Source organism: Tamandua tetradactyla, chromosome 1 (genome assembly GCF_023851605.1).
Source record: "Tamandua tetradactyla isolate mTamTet1 chromosome 1, mTamTet1.pri, whole genome shotgun sequence".
Lineage (NCBI taxonomy): Eukaryota > Metazoa > Chordata > Mammalia > Pilosa > Myrmecophagidae > Tamandua > Tamandua tetradactyla.
This window is the reverse complement of record NC_135327.1, coordinates 77,987,085-78,009,264: the sequence shown is the minus strand read 5'-3', so window position 1 is coordinate 78,009,264 and position 22,180 is coordinate 77,987,085. Positions and strand designations below refer to the sequence as shown.

At 44.1% G+C, this 22,180-nt stretch overlaps 2 protein-coding genes across 3 annotated transcripts in view; one reads left to right on the top strand and one right to left on the bottom strand.

The window, feature by feature from the left end:
* The window catches only part of VOPP1 (VOPP1 WW domain binding protein), a 140,537-nt gene extending 120,824 nt beyond the window's left edge, over positions 1 to 19,713 (top strand). For both annotated transcript variants that reach the window (XM_077119339.1, XM_077119338.1), the window contains exon 5: positions 16,983 to 19,713. In XM_077119339.1, the coding sequence (XP_076975454.1) occupies positions 16,983 to 17,173 (191 nt within the window). In that variant the 3' untranslated portion in view covers positions 17,174 to 19,713. The remainder of the gene's footprint in view (positions 1 to 16,982) is intronic.
* Positions 19,466 to 22,180, bottom strand: part of LANCL2 (LanC like glutathione S-transferase 2) — a 90,785-nt gene continuing 88,070 nt past the window's right edge. Inside the window, exon 10 of the mRNA XM_077119337.1 lies at positions 19,466 to 19,677. Coding sequence (XP_076975452.1) covers positions 19,522 to 19,677 — 156 coding nt within the window. The 3' untranslated portion in view covers positions 19,466 to 19,521. The remainder of the gene's footprint in view (positions 19,678 to 22,180) is intronic.

Genomic DNA, 22,180 nt, shown 5'->3' with positions numbered 1-22,180 from the left:
TGCTTGCCGTGTGAGCACTACAAATACATTTATAGTGACTGGCCCTGACTAGAGCTGTGGAGAAGATCTTCCGGACCCTGGGAGACCTCATAAACGGGAAACACACCTGGTGGCGGATGTACAGCTCAAGGATGGCTTCCCCACGGGCCGTTAGACCTGATGAGTGTGTGAGAGAACATCTGCCTGGGACGAGGTGGGGGAAGGGCTGAGAACCAGAATCAACCAGCGAGGCCCGCGTGGTCTCTCTTCCCCACCAGCCTTTAGGACAGGTCTCCACCGTACGGCCAAGTGGAGGATTCTTCTGAAAGTGGAATAAACCTGAGAATCAAGGGCAGGAGAGACATCAAATAAACAATATTGAGAACCTCTGGAAAGAGTGAAAACCCAGCGATGACTGCCATTTGAGAAGCTGTCCAGGCCAGAGCCCCAGGCCCTTCCCATCATCCTAAGTGAAGGGCTGTTCCCCGAGGCAGGGGGCAAAGGCCCAGCGCGGTGTGACCCAGCCCCAAGCTGTGGTGTTATGCTGGAGCAGCCAGAAAAGAGACCACCGTGGTGCAGGCCCCGGGGGGCCGGGGTGCGAAAGCCCAGCCCCAGCCTGTTGGGAGACATTGATTTGGGGTCCTCTGTTCCTGTAGTGAGTCAGTTACTTCTTGCACCAAACTCGCCGTTTTCTCCACCCGAAATGCAGGTTGAATTTGCCATCACTACCTTTCCATTTTTATTACTCCTCACAGGCCTGTAACAAGTATGAAATAGTCGATCCCAAAATAGAACAGCACATCCTATAACATAATAAGGCTTGCTTTGTTCCACGGGAGGATACAATTTCCATAATTTCACTACAAAATCAAGGGCTGTGCCATGAGTTAACGGTGCTAAACTTGGGAAGAATGTAATTGCTCTCATTTGACTCTTAAGAAATCGTGATGTTGAAATAAAATCTGCTGGTTTCTTAATGATTCCTGCTCGATCCCATGGGTGGAGTTCATTCCTGCTACTGAGGTTTGCTGAGATCTTGTAATGTGTGGGGCATTACATTAGGGTGGGGAGCTCTGAAGTCTGGGGAGAAAGAGAAGCCAAGTGCACCATCATTAATAGGCTGCATACGATAAATATCATCTCTGGGAGGGGCACCTAGAGCTGGAGGGTGGGGGAATCTGCCTGGATGGGGGTGCATGCTTGTGGAGGTGCTGGGATAGCTCCATTTCTCCTCTCCTGCCATCTGGGGGAGGTGAGGTGTATTCTGCCGAGCTTTGCTTCTGAATGAAGAATAGAAGGCAGCTGGCTTTGAAGGACGGTTCCCATCACTGAGAGGGGGACATGTAGCAGGGCTGTAGCTGGATCATCCCTGAATTCCGGCATCACCTGATGAATGGAGAAAAGCCTAGAATCTGTATGTTGCACAAAGAGACTCCAAGCTGGGGAAGGGAGAGAAATGGGGGCAGCACTGTGGTTCTCAGGTGTCAGTCCAGCAGGATTATGAGCACAGGGAGAAGGAACTGGCAAAACAAGGTCTGGGGCTGAGGTTAAGACATTGGGCTCTAACCCTGTCCAGACCCCAAGGCGACCAAGGCTGAAGCTGCTGGTCCAAGGTCTCAGGGCCTACACTGGGCCCATTTGGGCCTTGGGGCTTGGCAGGGATACAAGGAGGTGGAAAGGAGAAGAACTGAGTAGTCGTAGTTTGGAGAACAAAAAGAGGCATCTACTGGACAGGTTGTCAGGAGGCCTGAGTTTTGTGAGACCTGGGGTGGGTCTAGCCCTTCTGAGCCTCAGCACCTTGATCTGCAAAATGAAATTATAGGAAGAAAAGTTCTCCTCATTTCATTTACTCTGCATTTGCAGAGGGGGCAAGGTATGGCAAGAGAAAGTCCAAAGTTCCTTAACCAGTATGACTACCCCTAATTCATCTCCCCCTCCAACTGCCCACTATGCTGTCCAGGGTAGAGAGGGAAGATAGGCCCTCATTTATCCATTCATTTAGAAAACATTAGCTAAGCAATGCCACCTCCTGTGTCCACACTGGTGGACGGGTTTGAGAACAGTGGTAAAAAAACAAAGGTAAAAATGATAAGGAACCCAGATGGGGGGGAGGGTGGGGAGACAGGTAAGACCAGATAAGAAGCGGAGATAAGGCCGAGCTGTGGGTAAGGAGAGGAGGGGCTGGGTTTCCTGAGGATCTGAGAAGTGAGGTGTCCTCAGCTGAACTGGTGATTGAATGCAGGGAGGTGGGTTGAGTGGTGAAGAAGGAAATGATGATTAAGTAATGGCATTTCTTCTTTGTGGACTATTATGTGGTCACCAAGGGTGATAGGTCACCAAGATGAAGGCGATGGATCTCTACAGTAAAACCATTGTGAGGCCATGCTTAGGGAAGGGAGCTGGGCAGGGGCAGCATTTCATGTGGAATGGCCACGATTGCAGCAGTGCAGGTGGACAAAGGCAAAGAGAGACTGAAGGGAACAGTCAGCCAGGAAACCGCTGTATTAGCATGACTTAGGTCTGATTTTCTTTTTTCTTAATGAAATACTTTACAGTAGATGGGAAGAGTGCACGGGTGGTTCAGTGGTAGAATGCTCACCTTCCATGTGTGGTGGGGCGCACCGAAAGAGAGACCACATAATTTAAAACTGCAAGCTGAATTGGAGTTTTTATTAGCCGGCTGGCAACTGCCTCAGATACTTCCAGGAAGGAAGATTCAGAGAGCAGCAGCTAGAGGTTTTCAAGGTGTGCTTATAAAGGCTAAAATTATGTTGTGATTTTGCAGTTGCTAGCAAGCAAGTGTATCATAGAAGCAGAAAAATGCCGTTAGTTGTTGCTAAAACACATCCCGTTCTTTCAGTTTCCTAGCATTGGTTATTGTTTAACTCTTGGGGACATTCCGCCCCAATGTTGTGGGGACTTTCCCTGCTTGGGCCTGATTGATTGCTCCTGGCCCTTCACACATGCAGGAGACCCAGGTTTGATTCCTGGACAATGTACCACCCCCCAAAGAATGTTGATGGGGCATTCATTGGATGTATATATTTAATTTTAGCAAATACTTATTGAGCACTATTATTCATTCCTAAACTTTTTATTGTGGAATAATTTCAAACTTACAGGACAGGTACAAAAATAGTACAAGACTCGTACAGAAAATGCCAGATAACTCCCCATCCAGATACCCAGATCCACTAACTTTTAACGTACTGCTACATTTGCTGTATCACTTCATCCATCCATCCATCCATCTGTCCATCCATCCTCTTATCTGCCTATCTGTCTATCCATTCACCCATCATCCATATATCTGATGGGAGATAGATTTTTATTCCTTTCAAACAGTACATTTATGGTGAATTCACTGATGGTTTTCTGTCTGTTCTGATGTCTCAATCCTATAATGAATCTGTCAGCCTGCAGTGATGGTAGTAGCTTGACTAAACGACACTAACTCCTGAAAAATGGAAAGATTAGGGAGTGTGTTTTGACAGTTTAATTACCCTCCAATTCAGAGCTGAAACACAGGCAGGGCTGCTTCAGTTGTGAGCGCAAGCTGTTTTTAGAGATGGGTTGAGTAAGTGTAATTCATCTTCAACATAACGGTGCTTCAGTTGTGCAGAGACACCCGTTGGACATGTTCCCTCTCTAAGCCCTGTGGCTCTAAGGTTTCCTTCATTGTCCCCCCTGCCCCCCACCCCACTGAATACATGGTAGGGAGAGAGGACCCAGACTGTGCATGCCCACTCCTCTGTGTGCCCATCTTCAAGAGGTGAAGAGAGGCAATTATTTTTTAACTTATAGTTTTGGTAAAATAAACGTAATGGGAAATATTTAGTTATGCCACTGTACTAATATACTCTTATAGCTACTGGAACATCCCTTATCAATCAGAAGGTGATTGGTTGGGGGTGGGGTGGGGTGAAAGGTGTGATTCTGAGAGGTGCTTCATGTAGGAAACCCAAAAACCATTCCTGTCTCACAACTTAGAATAGCACTTTGATGACCAGGAATACTTTTTCACAAAATTCAGTCTGTCTGTCCAGTTCTCCTCCTTGTAGGTCTGTCTCTCACTTCCTGTCATTCTTACCTTGGTTCACCTCCTTGTAACCTTGGCACTATCCTTTCCCTTTGTATAACGACTCAAGTGCTATTTATTATGATTTTGCATTGTCCAGTGTGCATATACATCTAGGGTTTTCTAGTATATAAAAATATGTTTTTCTATGTGACACATTTGGTGTCGATTGTTATAAGGAGGGGCAGATAACACTTCAACACAGATTATATTTCAAAAAGAAAGGCATGTTTCACATCTTGCCCTTTCGGTAGGCAATCGGTCTTGTTGCCTCGATCACAACAAACCACTTTCATGTTTACAATCTTCTTAGATCAGGGAGAGCAGAAACTTCTAGCAGATTTAGGTCCCATGTGTACTGTTCTCGGATTTGCCTGTCACATAGCAGAGACAGAATCTGAGCCCACTTTCCTGGTCCAGTTCCACTTTCTTGGAAACTGCCCCATATCTCAGGGAGGAAAACTCAGGTCTGAAGTGTCTTCTTTCACATTCATTTATAAATGCAAAGCTTGGCTAGACCAATAGATCTGGTATGCACTTCATTTGCATTCTTCTCAGTCCCTTAAAAGAGGGCCTTCTTTAGATCACCTTTGCATCGGGTTCATCTCCCAGAGCCCGCCCGCCACCAGCGTCTCATATACTGAAGTCTGTTGTCGTCACCTTTTCTCTGGAAGTGCACTGACATGGCCGTGACCTGGTCCTTTTGTGGCCAGAGCAAGGGGCAACACGAGCCAAACTAGACAGAGGCTCCTTACTGCGGAGGGGCCTCGTGATCCCTAAAATGGCACCTGGGTGTGCTACGCACACTCATTCCTCAATCCCTCACTGTCTTAGTTTGCCAGAGTTGCTGTAACAAAGTACCATGGGCAAGTTGGCTTGAACAACAGAAATTTATTGTCTCATGGCTCTGGAGACTCGGAATCCAAAATCAAGGTATTGTCAGGGCCATGCATCTCCTTAAAAGGAGAATCTGTTCCCTGCTCTCCCCTGGCGTATGGTTGAAGGGCCAGCAGTCCATGGTGTTGCTTGCTTCATGGCAGCACAACTCAATCTCAGTCCATCACTTGGCCATCTCTCTGTTTCTTTCTCTGTGTCCAAATTTCCTCTTTAATAGGGGAACCCAGTTGGCCTCATCTTAACTAATCGCATCTTCAAAGATCCTGTGTACAAATAAGGTCATATTTACTGGGCTAGGAGTTGGATCTTTAATATATCTTTTTCAGGGACACAATTCAACTCCTAAAACATGGAACATTTGAGAACCTGCACCATGTGCTAAACTGAGAACTTAGCCCCGGGAAGACAGTGGTGATCAAACAGACAGAATCCCTGCCTCCCTCCGGGCTCCTGTAGGAACTTCTGACCTCTGGTCTGATGGAAAATGTGGCAGCTATAGAGCCCAATGTAAAAGACGATGAAGCTAGAAATCCCTTTCCTCTCTTCCTAGGCCTTCAGACTGCTCATGACACTTCAGTGAACAGGTGACATGCATTTTCCATTTTATCTGCCTTGTACCTTCTCAGTTGATCTTCAGCAAACTTTTAGTTTCCTCTAACAGATATTTCCTTTTTTTTTTTTGAAAAGAGTTTTAATGTCTTAAGAAAATACTTCAAATGGTGGAGAGTAACACTTTTCTGTCTGCTGTTTGCTGGGTATTATTTTAACCCTCTCTTCTCTATTGAGGAAAGACTGTTGAGTGAGAAGGTGGGCTGATGATTCATTTGCAGCCCTTAAAAAAGATACTTATTACTGAAAACAGAGAGCGTGTTATCATTGGGTTTGTGGCTGATAGGGAAGTTCTGTTAATTCCCTTTAATCCATCATAAGCAAAAAGAAGGTGAGAAAAATCATACTCATAAGATCTCAGAGTTGGATGGATTCCTAGAGGCTGTCCCAGGCCCCGCCCCACCCCAGCAGATGGGTGGAGAATCTTCTCTACTCCATAGCCTCAAAGTGCCCTCCAGTCCGTTTTCATAAAGCTTCACTGAAAGCAAAATCAGTACTAAGGCAGCCTGTTTTGGGGCAACTCGGTTTCACATTTCTGCCCCTCCCCCCAAGATTCTAAAAACTGGAGAAGCACATTATGAAAGAGGAAAGGATACGGCTTTCTTCAAATTCAGTAACAAAGACTGGCAAAGGGGTAGAATGAAGTTCATGGCGCTAATTTTCCTCAAAAGAAAATCCAGTATCGGTTCTGACAGTTTATTATAAGTCTTCCGAGTATCCACTCTTAGAATTAAAGCAACATGTCTACATTCTAAATCACTGGCACAGAGAGTAAAGAAAGTTTTAAAAAAGACAAGAAAATAACAAAGAAACATGAACATAAAATAGGGAGACTATGCATATATATGACAGTGACTATAAATATGTTAAAACTCACTTGTAAGAAGAAAAAAATGATCGGGTTGTGTAAAATCAAAATTCAGTTACTGGGTGGGCCACGGTGCAGGCAGAGTTCTCGCGTGTCATGCCAGAGACCTGGGTTCGATTCCCGGTGCCTGCCCATGCCCCCCCCCCCAAAAAAAATTCAATTACCTACTTCTCTAAAGAGAGAGACAGCTGAAGGGCTTAGTATGGAAGAGAGAGAAGATTGCATGAGAGGTTGTTCAGTAGAGAAGTGGCGAGATCAAAGATGATTATATAGCCACCTGGAGAACTTTTGTAGAGAATCAGAAATGGAAGCAGAGGAACCGGTAATGGCTGTTGGCTGGGCAGTAAGAGGCTGCAGCAGTTGGGCCCAGGGTGGTGGCGGGTGGTAATGACCTCGGACCAGGCGGGGGTGTCTCTTCTGGGGTTAGAGCAGGCAGGATTTACTTACTGATGGTTGGAGTGAAGGGAGGGAGCGAATCTCTTCGTGATTCAGATTTCTCTCCTGGCGTATTGTATGAAGACGAATAGACACTTATAAAGTGTCTAGTCCTTATTACTCAAAAGTGGAGACCAGCCACTTTTGCAGATGCCCTGGGAACTTTTGAGAAACGCAGCCTTTCAGTAGGCCGCCCTCCCCCTTCCCCCAGGACCTGATGAATTCAAATCTGTGTTTTCTCCAGGTGATGCAGGGCAGTAGCTGTCTCAGGAAATGCTAGAATCTTCATAAAGAGCAAAACAAAGAGAAAGGTGGGTGGTGATGGCAATAGTGACATCGTACAAGTAAGCATTAAAAACAGTGTAAGAACCTTTAAAATCTGCAGGACCAGAGTGGAATTTATACTTCTCTCTGTCAGGATAAAGTGGTTCCTGTTGCTCATCTTTCTGGCTTGCATTCCAGGATCTGCTCAGATTCTTTTTGTTAGCACATTTATTTTTGCTTCTATTTTTAAAAAAACAACATCTGTAGGGAGCAAAACTGTTTCTCTATCACTTTTTTAACATTTTTTTTGTGTGTGTGAAATATAACATATATACAAAGAAGCAATGCATTTCAAAGTGCATTGTAACAAGTAGCTATAGAACAGATTTCAGAGTTTGGTATGGGTTACAGTTCCACAATTCCAGGTTTGTCCTTCTAGCTGCTCCAAGACACTGGAGACTAAAAAGAAATATCATTATAGTGATTCAGTAGTTATACTCATTTTGTTAAATCCTATCATCTCTGTCATAACTCCAACTTCTCCTTTGATCTTTCTCCCACTCTTTAGGGGTATTTGGGCTCTGCCCATTCCAACTTTTTCATGTTGGAAGAGGCTGTTGCTAATATGGGATGGGGGATGGAACTAGTTGATATTCTGGAGAGGCTGGTCCCTTTGGGTTTCAGGACTTATCTGGCCTAGAACCAACTGAAGGTTGTAGGTTTTTGGAAAATAATTTGAGTGCATCTAACAGTCTTTAAACCACAGTCAACTTCTGGTTTATACAACCAGGAATGAAAAAGTGAAAAACTTTTAGTGGAGGGATTTCATTTCCTCCTTGCCTTGCTCACAAAGCTTACCTCTCTGCTGTTTTTTGTGGATTTAGAGCCCCAGTGTCTTAAAACAGACCTCATGTGTGTCTCAGCAGTGTTTCAGCTCTTTAATCTCTGTAAACCCTGAGGGGGGAGCCTGAGAAAGTCTTTTTTTCTTCTTCTGGTAATGATAGATAACAGTGTGGTTCAAGAGGAACTGTGCAGTGTTGGGGAGTGAGGAGAAGACAGGCAGTGTCAGTCTCCCTCCTCCCCTCCTTCCCAGTTTCCCTCCACCACCAGCTTTTTATGTATCCTTCCAGAAGCAGTCCATGAATTCAGTAATATAAACACACACAAAGGAAACCTTTTAATATTGATAAAAATACCACATAAAATGAAGATTCAATTGTGTAGAGTCCCATGTATTCAATGATTAATTTATAAGTGTATAAAACAAAAACTTAGAAATTAGAGGGAAGAATGATAGAAATAAAAATGTAGGAATTTCAATGCATTGGTATTAATCTGATCAAAACATAAGGGTAGAAGACAACAGAAAAAGAAATAAAATGATAATAGAAAAAAAATAAAAAATAAAAAAAACAATAAAAAAAGCATAAGGGTAAATGGAACATCTAAAAGAATTTGTCAGTAAAACAGTATAAATCTATAAAAACAGAACTGAACGCTGTGGGTTCAGTTCCTGTCTTCCCTCTATGTCTGATCTTGGGAAAGTTACTCAGTTTCTCTAAGCTTCCAGCGTAGAGCCTTATTCTTTGTTAAAAATTTAAAATGTCTTAAGCAAACGAACTGAGTTCTCTGTTCAAAAGAGATTCAGAAATTAATAAAACCACAAGAAGCAAACAGTAAAAATAAAAACTAATTATACGAGACAGAAAAATAGAATTGTGGATTTGAAAACTTAGTGCTTGGTAAAAAGCAGTGAAATAAATGATATTGCATGCCCCATAATAGGTAAGTCTAATCAATAAAGAAAAAACCGAGAAATTAAAAAGCTACAGAAATTAAAAACTGAGAAATTAAAAAATTTTACAGACGTAAAATTACAAAACCCACTAATGAATTGGAAAATCTTGGTAAAATGCAAAAGTGTGTATTACCAAAGATACATAAAGACATTGAAATGTTCAGCCAACCAAAAAGCAAGGGAAAGTTTGAAGATGTTTTCCAAGAATGGCTCCTACAATTCATACAGTTTCTTTAAAACTTTTAAGAAAGCATCTCAATGCTGCATTAATTACTACATGGTATAGAAACATAGGGAAATCTGCCTGATTTTTTTTTTTTTTTTCACACAGACAGGCACCAGGAATCAAACCTGGGTCTCTGGCATGGCAGGCGAGAACTCTACCAGTGAGCCACCATGGCCCACACTGCCTGATTTATTTTGTAAAGTTAGTGTAACTTAGAAACCCAATCCAAGATAAAATTATATTACATTTAATGAGCATAGATACAAAACTCTTAGGAAGTGGAATTAACAACGTGTCAAAATATTAAACCCATCATAACCAAGTGTTTTAGTTTGCTTAAGCTGCTGGGATGCCGTATATCGGAAATGGGTTGGCTTTTTTATTTTATATGCTGTATGGGGGTGGGGGGGGGTCACATTTCATTCTTTTTCCAAATGAGTATCCCTGTATCCCTTTATTGCAGCACCATTTGTTGAATTTCGTTTGTTTGTTTGGGAAGTGCATGGGCCAGGAATCAGATTCAAGTCTCCCCATGAAAGGGGAGCATTCTACTGCTGAACTACCTTCGACACCCCCTGGGTTGGCTTTTATAAAGGGAATTCATTAAGTTGCAAGTTTATGTAAGTTTTAAGGCCATAAAAATGTCCAAACTAAGACATCCAGAAAAAGGTACCTTTACTCAAGAAAGGCTGATGTCTATCATGCGGAAAGGCTGTAGCTGGCATCTGTGTCTTCTCCAGACTTCTGCTTTCAGATGGCTCTCTCAGCCCCTGTGGATCCTTCTGGCTTCTGGCTTACTTAGCATCTCATGGGAAGGCACATGGCGACATCTGCTGGGCTCTGCATCTGCAAATGTCTGCGCCTGAGTCAGCTCTGCTCCTAGCGTCTCCTGGGACTTCTGCATTTCCAGATGTCTTTGTCTCTGCCTGTGTCAGCTCTGAAGCAACTCCAAAATGTTTCCCCTTTTGAAGGACTGCAGTAAACTAATCAAGATCCACCTTGAATGGGCAGAGTCACATCTTCATCTAATCAAAAGGCCACACCCACAATTGAGTGGGTCAGTCTCCACGCAAACAATTTAATCCAAGTCTCCACCCTAAACAATAGGTCTGGCCCCACAAGATTGGATTGGGATTGAAAGAAAATGGCTTTTCTGGGTTACCTAACAGTTTTAAACTAACACACCAAGCGTGATCTTTCTATGAAAGAAAGGGTAGTTTAAGCTTAAGCAAGCTATTAATATTGAAAGGTATGTTGAAAATTAATATGATTATCTCAATAGGTGCTGAAAAGGTTGCTTAGATACAATATACATTTCTCATCAAAACTCTTTCAGTCTCCTCCCTTCATATAATAAAGGCCCGGAGTGAAATTCCTTGGGCGTTCTTTAAGGCAAGGGCTTAAGTTCTCAACTGTATACCCCAGAGTTACCAGCTATGCTTTTTGGATAGGAAATGTTCAGTAAATATTTGTTGAATGAGCTAAATGTATTCCAGACCCACTGCCAGCATCATATTTAGTGAAACAAAAAAGAAATCCAGTTAAAATTAGGTTGTTTGGCATTTCTGACTAAAGTATTAACATGAAAAAGATATTTAACCATTAGGTAGGAGAAACAAAGCTATCTCTGTTTGGAAACAATTACTTTAAAAACAAAATCACTTAGGCTAGCTTGCACATGGTTAAATTGGAAGCCAGGATCCAAAAACCTGTGTCTGCTTCCAGGGCCAGCTTTCTTTGCACAGGAGCTTAAGCAGTCTTTAAAGTTGGCTGCTTCAGACTCTGGACTGGGGATGATTTTGTTTACAGTGTGTATAGAAAGCATGCCAGCTCATCTAGTTAGATAAAAGGGAGATGAATACATAGGAAGACTGATTGCATTGAGATAGGCTTAGGAATGAGAAAACATCAGGGTTGTGGTGTGTTTGTAGCTGTAGCTGACTTGAAAGCCAGTAATGAAACAAGTATTTTTGTATTATTTTTCTATCACATCCTACCATTGAATGGTAAGGGTGAGTGAATGGAATTCAGTGTGTCCTTTGCTCCTTTTCATGCCTGGAATTTTCACATCAAGAAGCCCAACCCAAACCTAATGAAGGAGTTAAAGGTTTTATAAACACAGTTCTCATGTGTATTTGTCTACATATACAGAAACAGTAAATGCAGTAAACCATCTGGTCATAACCTTGAACAAGAACTATTGGAGTTCTTGGTTTCTTTAAAAAAAGGAAGTCAAGGAAGTTGAAATAAAAAATATTTGTAATTGTTGGAAATTAATAAATACAATGTAAAATCAAACCAGACTATGGAAGGTTTGTAGGAAATGAAGAGCGAATAATGAAGGCTTGTCTACTGATAACAATGGACAGGTAAAGAAGACTTGTCTATTGATTATGAAAATGTTCTCTGGGAGAGTTCATTCTGGTGCTTTGGGCACCCAAGTCAGCCAGCTTAAAAAAGAAAGAATTGTTATTTCTTGTGATAAAGTCACAAGGCAGGGAGGCTCCTGGTTTCGCTCTGTGGCTTAGCAGCATCTTCAGGGAACCAGTCCCTTCCATCTGCCCAACTGCCACCTCAGCAGCTCAGCCCCCTCCATTGCTAGCTTTTCTGACTGGCTACCAGATGGCTCCTTGATTCTTGTAGATCCAGCAGTGTCCCTCCTTGCAAGGAGAAAAAGAACCCTTTGGTTCAATCTGTGAAATGGGAATAATGTATCTCTGTAGGGCTTAAATGACATAATGTATATATATATTTGTCAAGAAAGTGAGTTAATACTTATATTTGTCAAGAAAGTGAGTTAAGCACATGATGAGACCCTCTCTAAGGACTGGTTTTCTTCCCTCACAACGCTGAGACAGAACTTGTCAGAGTTAGGTGATCTGAATTGGTCTTCTCCCTGAAAAACTGGTCAGTTCTTACTTTTCTCAATCTTCATCTTTTGTTTTCCTTCACCTATATAGTTTTTCTCCCTATTTCATTGTGCAAACCATTCTTTTTGACAGAGTAGATTTGAGATCCTTCTTTTTGCCATTTGCTTTGTTTCTCAATCTTTTTTATTCTCCATGCACAAATTTTAAAAGATTCTTTTTTGTTCAACATCTGCTCCAAGCTTCAGCTCCTTTGGCCTTTTCTTTTCTCCTGATACATTCCATACGTGTTTCTGCTTATAATACCCCACTTTCCAGTTTTGTTCTTTAGAGTTTGGAGCTTCGGGTTCTGGACTGGGGATGGCTGTTTATAGTGTTTATAGAAAGCATGCCAACTTTAGAATCAATCATACAGACTTTGTTTGGAAACTTTCAAATGTTTATTTTTGCCATGCTTATTTGTGATTGTGGAGTTAAGATTATGATTTTATGGTGTTCTCCATTCCAGAATCTTGTGCCTGTGAAATCACATTAACATTTGGGGGTACATTTTTGAAACTGCCTTCCATATGTCTGCGGGCACATACCTGGCATCGCTCGACCCTTGTCTTGATGGTTTTCACACTTGGGATGAACGCTCTGTCTGTTCATTTCACTAAATGAGTCTACCGCCCTCCTTGATCAGAACTGTGTCAACTCTCCTTTTAGTTTCTCTTCTGTGCAGGAGATGGAATGGTCAGTTAGCTCGGAGTCCTGTCTGTCAGAAGTTCTGCGTTTGGCCAAATGAGCAGACAGCTAGCAGATGTCTGGGTTGGGGAGCTGCCTTCTCTGTCTGAGCTGGTTTCTTTCTTGCCTCATTGCCTCCATCTGGCCAGGGACCCAGAGCTTCAGCTCTTGCTGCCCTTTGGCCACAGCCACAGGCTTTCCAGCCATGCTCCAGCCCTGTGACTGCCCAGATTTTTCACACTAGGGGTTCATTTTCTTGACAAGCACATCATTTTTTTCACCTGCTATTCTAAAAGGTCTGTTTCTTCTATATTCCAAATGCCTGGAATTCCTACATATTCGTGGCAATAGCTTTGAGTTGTGACTGTAAAGTGAAAATACTAGTTAAATTCTACACATTTGCCATTGTCTCTCATTATTCTCCAGTGTGGGCTTGGCCATGCTGCTGGCTTGTCCCAGACCCAGCCTGAGCCTTATCTGTGCTCCTCAGACCATCAGCTATGATGGGGAGTTGTGGCCATCCCCTTCCTCCACCTCGGACACTCAAGGGCAAGGGACAGAGCTGGCCCGGGCTTGGTGGGGTGGGGTAGCCAGTGCCTCCTGTGGTATCAGAAGCATGTGTGCCTCAGGAAACTTCCCAGCACACCCTGTACAATAGAACGGAGACAAAGCCCAGATTTAAAACTGGCATTCATCCTTTCTTTGGTCATTCATCTCATGTATTTATAAAGCATTTGCCACGTGCCGGGTGCTATCCTGTGCTCTGAAGTCACAAAGATGAACGATATCCTGTCTTTATCTGCAGAAAGCTCAGGAAATTGTACTACACTGGGGCGAGTGCTATGACACAGAAGTGCATCCGTTGTTCTGGATGCTGAGAGGGGAAGGGGGTACCTGATCATCCAGGAAAGCAGGTGGTGGACAGTCACGTGGGACTTCCTGGCCTTGGGGATTGTGAGCTGAGACTTGAAAGATAAATGGGAATTAGCAAGACAAGAGGTCAGGAACAGCCAGTATCTCAAGGATATTCTCAACCTAGAAATCCTTTCTTATAAACATGCTCAAGCATCTCCCATCCTTAAAAATACATCTTCCTTTGCATCCCTCTTAGCTACCACGTTATCCAGTCTTCACCCCTTACCCTGAATCACTTTTCAGCCACCGTAGTCCTAGTTTTGGACCTACCACTGTACTAAAACCATTGGTCAGAGGGCACGAGAACTCCCAGATGTCACATTTGTTGAAAGTGTGCAATTTTTGTTTTGACCTCTCTTTGACCTTGGAGAGTACCAATCACTTCTACCGTCTTGAAAATTCTCCTTTTCCCTCTGCTGTCATAATGCATCTTCCAGTTCATCTCCTTCTCCCTGTTTCTTCCTTATCTCTCTGGCATTCTTCTTACCTGCCTTCAGCATTCATTTTATTTTCCTGTCTTTAAATGGTGGTTTTGTTCTCAGCCATTATCTTTTCTCCCTCTCTAGACACGTGGTGGTTTCACCCACACCCATGTTTCGCTACCACTCTTGCACACAAGATTCCCAAAGCCTCCTCAGCCATCCCTGACCAGTCCAGTGTGGAGTTTTCCATCTGCCCTGGCCCTCTCCTGCATTACTTCCTTGCGTGGAGGCCCACTTACTTTTCCAGACCCGGAACCAGGGTCCGTTCATCTGGGACCTTTTCTCCATTCTCATTCACTTCCATATTGGGTTAGTCCTCAGGTCCGTTTAATGATGCCTCCTAACTTCCTCTCTAGCTCTCTGCTGTCCATCTCTTCTGTGATACTTAAAGGCCTTCTTTAGGTCTTACCTGAGATATTAAAATCCCCTCTTCTTTTTTTTAATCTTTAACTTTAAAAAAATGTGATAAAATACATAACAGCAAATTTACCATTTTAACCACTTTTAAGTGTACAATTCAGTGTGATTGACTGCATTTCAAATTTTTAGCTGTTATCACCACTGTCCATTACCAAAACTTTTCCATCACCCCAAACAGAAACTCTGTGCCCATTAAACATGAACTCCCCATTCCGTCCTTGCCCAAACTTTGATAACCTCTAATCTACTTTCTGGTCTCTATGAATTTGCTTATTTTAGAGCTTTTATATAAGTAGAATTGTACAGTATTTTTGCTTTTGTGTCTGACTTATTTCACCTAATATAATGTCTTGAAGATTTATCTGTGTAGTTGGATATACAGAACTTCATTCCTTTTCATGACTGAATCATACTCCATTGTGTTTATATGCCCCATGTTGTCTATCCATTCACCTGTCAAGGGACACGTGGGTCACTTCTGTGTCTTGGCAATTGTGGATAATGCTATCATGAACATCCGTTTGCAAGTATCTACTTGAGGCCCTCCTTCCAATTCTTTAGGGACATATACCTATTAAATTTCACTTTTTAGTTGTAATGTATAAGGTATCTCTTTATAAAGATAAGGAAAACAAAATCTCTGCCCTTGAGAAGCTCAGGGTCTTGGCTGGTAATGGTCAGTAAGCAACCGTACCACAGGGCAGAGAGTGAGATGCTCCAGTCGGCGCAGGTGCCACCTCCTGGGTCCTGCAGGTGCAAGATGAAGGGTCTTTGATAAGGTAATAATTGTGAGCCAACTGCTTCCCTGCCGACAATGTAGTTCTAGCCTTAAATGTCTGTTCCACATTCTCTCTTCCAGCACATTAATAGATTTCCATGATTTGACTCATGCCAGCTGGACATTTTGCACACCTTGTTGGGCATCTTTCCAGGAATCAGACCCTAGTTCAGTTAACCCTCGGCTGAGGGAGACTTCCACAGTATGACACCCCGAGTATCTCCATGGGTTACATGGGCCTAACTCAAAATAGATTTCAGTTTCCTTATGAAATTAGCTTAACCCAGGAAACACCCATATTCCTACAGCTTCTTTTCTTGGTTCTTTTATTTTATTATTATTATTTTTTTCATGAGCAGGCACTGGGAAACGACCCCAGGTCTCCAGCATGGCAGGTGAGAATTCTGCCACTGAGCTGCCATCGCACCCACCTTCTTGGTTCTTTTTAAAGTTTATCCCGGGCAGACCACAGTGCCTCAGCAGGCAGAGTTCTCGCCTACCATGCCGAAGACCTGGGTTCGATTCCTGGTGCCTGCCCATGCCAAAAAAAAAAAAAATTTATCCAGTGTGTTCCATAGTGGCAGCCACATGCTCAGAATAACTAGACCTTAAAAAATAGACTCATGCACAACTCTGTGATGATATTGTGAGCCACTGATTGTATACTTTGGATGGATTGTAAGGTGTATGAATATATCTCAATAAAATTGTATTAAAAAAACAGGCTCAAAAACAGCTCAATTAGTATTAAGCATGATTTAAAAAAAAACAAAAAACAACAGCTCAGATATTGCTACCCATTAAAGAGAATGTTAGGGCTAGATTTGGGCCAAGGTGACCAGCCATTTCTCCTAACACCTCCTGTGTTCTCTGGACCCTCCATGTCCTGCCCTCTGGCCTGTACCTATCTCCTCACCCTTGTTGAAGAGTCACTTCCCTCCAGCAGCATCAAGGGGCAATAGAGATTCTGCAAAAACCCAGCCCTGCTGGCTTTTGCTTCAGGAGGTCGTTTCTCTCTTTCTGTGAATTGAGGCTCACCTGGATGATGGGTGATCCTTATCCTGATAAAACCAGCCTGTCCTCACCCAGCAGGTGGGAGTGGAGACCTTTCATCAGAAATGGCCTGATACAGCAAAATGTAAACAGCAAACTGTATTCTCAAAGGAGCTGTGCATCTGCCGGTGGTAATTCTGGGCTGCAAATTGGGGAAACAGGGTCCTCTTTTCCAGTTCTTCCAACAGTTACCTATGAATTTACTTAACTTACCATGGCCCCAGTTTTATTGCCTCTGTAATGTATAATGGGACCTCTTAGTTTGTAATTTCCTTGGAGCTTGCTTCTTTGGCTTTTTGCAGGCTGTCTTGTTTTTGTTATTTAGGTTTTGGGTTAGTGATGTCTAAGCCTCCTGCTAATGTCCTCCCTATCATTTAGCCACCAGCTGTGATTCTAGGTGTCTTTTCAGTTGTCTGTCTGCCTCCAGTAGAATATGATCTCCATGAGGACAGGGGCTTAATATGGCATTAGTTGAATCAGTGATTAGGGCAGATGGTCTCCAAGGGCCCTCTAGCCTGGAAATGCTCTGGGTGTGCTGGGTGGCGGGTTTTGGCTTCTTTTCTCACATCTGGCCGTCTGTCTTGCAGGAGCGCAGCAGCCAGGGCCGCCGTATTACACTGACCCTGGAGGACCGGGAATGAATCCTGCCGGGAACCCCATGGCGATGGCCTTCCAGGTCCAGCCCAATTCACCCCAGGGAAGCACGGCCTACCCACCTCCCCCTTCCTACTGTAACACGCCCCCACCCCCGTATGAACAGGTGGTGAAGGCCAAGTGAGCGGGGCACTGCTGGATCTTCGCCGAGAGACAGGGAGGGCTCCCTGTGGCCGAGAGACTCCAACAGCCTTCTGTGTCCCCTTCAATGTTTGTTTCAAGGAATGGTCTTATGAGCCACTAAGGGCAAATTTCTCTTTTGATGTCTTCAAAGCAAGCACAGCTCCCTTTCAAGTTTTCCACGGAGGAGCAGTATTTGAACTCACACTGTGTCTCCTCTGTTGCTTCTGTGTCTGATGTAATCTGTGCTCTCTGGAAGAGGGTGGTGACAGTCCCCAAGGGCTGCACGTTCCTAGGGTGGTGTGGCCAGATCCTCAGGGGGGAGGTGGAGAGGAAGAGGGCAAGGCAGAGCCAGGTGTTCAGTGAACATATGGAGAGAGCCCAGGGCCCGGCGTCCCAGCCTGAACTTGATAAGGCACCCTTCAGTCCCTGCCCCAGGCAGGAAGCTCCCCCACCTGGCAGGGAGTATCGGCCGCTTGGCTGAAATGAGACCTGTCAGGATCAGTGTTTGAGCCTCTTCTCCAGTCAGTCTTCCTCTTTAAGGAGTGGCAAGAGAGACGTTCAGCCGAAATGAAACCTCTTCATGCTTTCCTGTCTCCTTGCACGTTGCAGTGGCGTGTCCTGAAGATTGCCTTCTCTGCACAGACAGGGCTGAGAAGGCAGAGCCCTGTGCAGCTTGCACCGCAAGGAGATAAAATCCAGAGCCAGGTCTGCACTGGATGGCTAGAGTTATCCGAAAATCTCCAAGGAAAATGAACTTACATTGATGGGAAGTCATTTCCTGCCCACCCCCAGCCGGAACGTTGCGTTTCATGAACTATTGGTCTGACGGACAAAGTACAGTTCTCCCCCCCAACTTTTTTAGTGTGTGTATGGAAGCCACTTATACGGTGTCCTGTGCTTTGAGACCAGACTCAAAAATGTGTCTTCCCTGGATGCTCAGGGTTTATCTGGGCTTTTATCATGGCCAGGGGTTTCCTGCCTCCTTCCCAAAGGCAGCTCTGCTGTGGTGGGGTTGGGTGGGCACTTCCAAAGTGGAACTCTTCCATTCAGGGGCGCATCTAGGAGGAAAATCACATGGGGGCCCTTTAGGAGAGAGAATGCAAAGGTGAAGTGGCCCAGCACTATTAGGACAGGCAGCTGCAGCCTGGGGCAAGCCAGGTGGTTGTGTTTGATCTCAGTAGGTATGTATTGGAGCCTGCTGAGAAAATCATGGGAAAGCAAAAATCTCAGGATTGCGGGCAGATCTCTTCAAAGAAGATGAAATTGATTTTCCACTGACAATTTAAACAAGATTATGATAAACAAGATGTGGTTGGAGATGCAGACCCCTGGGTAAGAACCACCTCTCTCACCCCAGGATCTGTTTTTGAAGCAGTCACCAGGAACTGACAGCACTGAGCAGGGATGCTGTTTTCCTCTGTGTAGTTGGTAGCATTGAGAGTGCATTCAAACCCAGTTTTAGACCTGACGTGGTGTGTAGACTAAGGGCAAAGCAGTGTAGCCAGGACACTTAAATCCCGATATGTGTAGTATTTGTGGGAAAGGCAGGGTGCTTATTTTGTAGGTAGGAAATTGTCATTTATTGAATGTCAGTGTGGGAAACCTCTCACTGGAGTGGATTCTCAGTGTTTCCATGGCCCCAAACCAAGGAACTGGCCATCCATGCCCGGCCAGGGTTTTTGTTTGGGGGAGGGGCTGAGGAATAGCGTTGACAGAAGTCACTGCTGTAGGACTTACCCTAAAGGTAAGGAATCTGGGAGCTTCCCAGAAAACTCCAAGGGAAATGCCTGGGAACAAAACAAACAACCTCTAGAAACACAGTTTGTGAACCCAGATGCTTCCAGTCTCTTTGACCACCTTGTGGACCTGTGTGTGCCTGTCCCGGCCACAGAACCTCCCCATGCTCTGCTCCTTGGTTTAGACGAGAAGACAAAGCACAATGTTTGCTGTTTACAATCAAGGTCCAAAAAGTTCATCTTTCTCTAAGTCATGTACTTTGCATTTTTAATGTCAATTTCTCCCTGTCCTTTTTTTATTTAGATATAGAAAGCACATTGATTGCTACCCCTGGAATTCCATTTGGCCAGGGTGCAGCTGAATAGGCGCCCAAACGTCCCTGACTGAATTTTGTTATCTTTTTGCTAGCAAATCATCTGAAGAAATTGATTTGTAAAGCTCAACAATTTTATATTCCCCCATTTTCGTAAGATAAATTCTGTTTCTCCTGGAACCTGTTAGAACCCTGCTACAGTGGAACACTGACACTTATTGTATGTTGAAATGCCACTTCCGGTGATATTCCCAGCTGTCGTCACTTCCGTTGTCCTGTTAGTGGATTGTACGCACCTGTTAGAGCGAGTCCCAACCCCCGGTGTGTTGGAGTCCTGTAGAGTCGGTGGTTAGGAGTAAACTTGAAGCAGATCTGTGCATGCTTTTCCTCTGCAACCCTTGGCTCATTTCTTTCCCTTTTTCTTTTTCCCTTCTCTTTTGATAAGGTCCTGTTTCCTATGTATGCAAAATAAAAGTAAATTTGGCCATGTGCTTTGATTGTTTTGCTGGGGAATGGGAAAGAGGGTAGGTGGCATTTATGATAAAACTATCTTGGCGTACAACTGCAGCCTCAACGTAACTTGTGTTATAGAGGGACTTTTAAGACTGTATATATACTGTCTTAAAATATATGTAGAACAGTTCCCAAAATACATCAGCCCCATGCTCTGCCTGCTGAGCTGCAGGAGTCCCCAGAATTTTCAGCTTCTTCTAGGGAAGTTAGAGATCAGAGAGCTTGAAGGGCCAGTGGGCTGATGTATTCCAGTGGTTCCCACACCCGTGCGCAAGAGCTGAAGGCTTCCTAATGCTTCAGGGGTCCCTCAAATGCCTGACTACAAAAAATGTTTTATTTTACTACTTCCAACACTGTATTAGGAAAATGTAAACACATGCAGAAAAGCTGGAAAAAAAATTACAGGTGATGCTCATATACCCACTACCTAGATTCTACAAAATCTACGATTTTGAAAGTCATTTTTAAAAACCAGTGTATTCCTGGTGCCTGCCCATGCAAAAAAAAAAAAAAGGTGTGCTTTCTCTGCTATGCTATACACCGTATTTTAGAGCATCGATGATTGCTTTGACCTGAGAATAGGAAATGGTGCACATCTGAACTTTTTGTTTAACCACGATTTCCTGGGTCCTGGGCACAATTCCAGTCTAACTTGCCCCTTCCTTCAACACCATTTGAGGACCCAGCTGTCTGTATTAGTAGGAAAAGGTTACCTTGCTCTTGAGGCCTCTGTCCCATGGAGCCCCAGGAGCTTGGGGCTAGTGCTGTGAGGGCTGGTGCCTGCCCCCATTGCTGCCCTAAAGCCCATCTGGGTGCTTTGCTGGAACCACACCGGCCTGATCTGCTCCACCTGTCTGGTATTCCAGGCTCACCTCCTTACGGCCCTCTGAGGTTCTGCAGAACTCAGGATGGCCCATCCACTGGAGAGATTTCTCACATGTCGAACCTCACATGTACAGGGCTCAGGCTTGATTTTTCCACTCAGAAGCTCCTTGGCACCTCTGCAGATTCACTTCCTCCCATACGAGGCAGCCAACTCTGCTACCTGCGGGCCCTTGGGAGGGTAGCTCGAGACCCCACAGGTTCCATAATATCCTTCCCCAGGGCTTTCTTTTTTATTTCAAAATATCTTCGTTATTTTTCAACACTGTACTACATATTCTGAAAAAGTACTGGCTCAGTTTGTTTTATGTTTGCAAATACTGCCTTTATGTGACAGAAGTATATTACAAGGTATAATACAGATTTGAGGGTCAGCCAAGACCTTCCTTATATGGACTGGAAATAAGTTCGAAGACATGGAGCGACTTGCCCCACATCACAGCCACCTAGTGGCAAGGTCAGAACTATTTACACACACCCTGCTTGGACTCTTCTGGTCAGGTAAAAGGAAAGCAGGGGTCATTTACAAGTCAGAGGTCATGACTTGAGGTGATAAGCTGAGAACTCACTTTTATCTGTTCTTTCTAAAATTCACTGAACTTCAAAAAAAAAAACCAAGAAAATCCATCACAACTCTTACGACAAAAAAGGACCAGAGCAGAAATTGAGTAATTTCTGAAATACAGAAGGCAGGTGGGATTGATTGATGGAGAAGATTGAGCACAGAAGACGGAAATTGAAAATGTGCACAGAAGGCAGCCTGGGAGGTGAGAACTATAACTCAGAAACTAAGGATCAGCAAGTGCAATGAGCAGAGGTGGGCTGTGGGCAGATGTCAGGGTAATTAAAGGATGTTCTGGAAAACAGCTATGCTAGAGGTGTCCTTCATTCTCGGCCCCACTCTCGTGTGTGTGGAGCAGCTGGCTGCAGGATTTAATGACCCTAGAGCCTGCTTCCCAGCAAAGTGAGCTCCCTGTCGGTAAGGGTTGCTGGCGTGGGGGCTCGGAGGCTGGCTGTTGGCCTTATCTCATTGCAAAAGCAGTTTAGACATTTTTCTCAATTGCCGGTCAAGTTAAAACATTCCCAGTCTAGGGCTCCCATTGGATTTACCAGAGCCCCTGGATCTCCCATCAAAGGTCATACGAAGAGCCCTTGCAAACTGGAAACCCAGACTTGGGAGAAATGACCAGTAATCCCCCAGTCAACATCAGCAGGAATCTGCATCCTTGGAAATTTTTCCTAGCACCAGGGGAAAAAAGGTCAGCCGTGGGCCTCCTGCTGGGTCCCTTTGCCTTTGTGTGGCAAACACTACACTGTGGCTTTTTTCCAGACAAGGCTCATCATTCTATTTAGAATGTTTTATAATAAAGCAGGAATCTTCTGCCCCTCATTTTATCACTTAGTGGGAGGGAGGCTCTCCGGGTGGACTTGAAGTTTTCTCCTGAATTGCACATCACCAGCCCTTCTACCAATCAGCCAAGCATCTATCAGCTAAAATGATTTTTAATTATTTGTTTTCAATGGCTAATATTCTTTGAATACTAAAAAGCAACTCAGCACGTC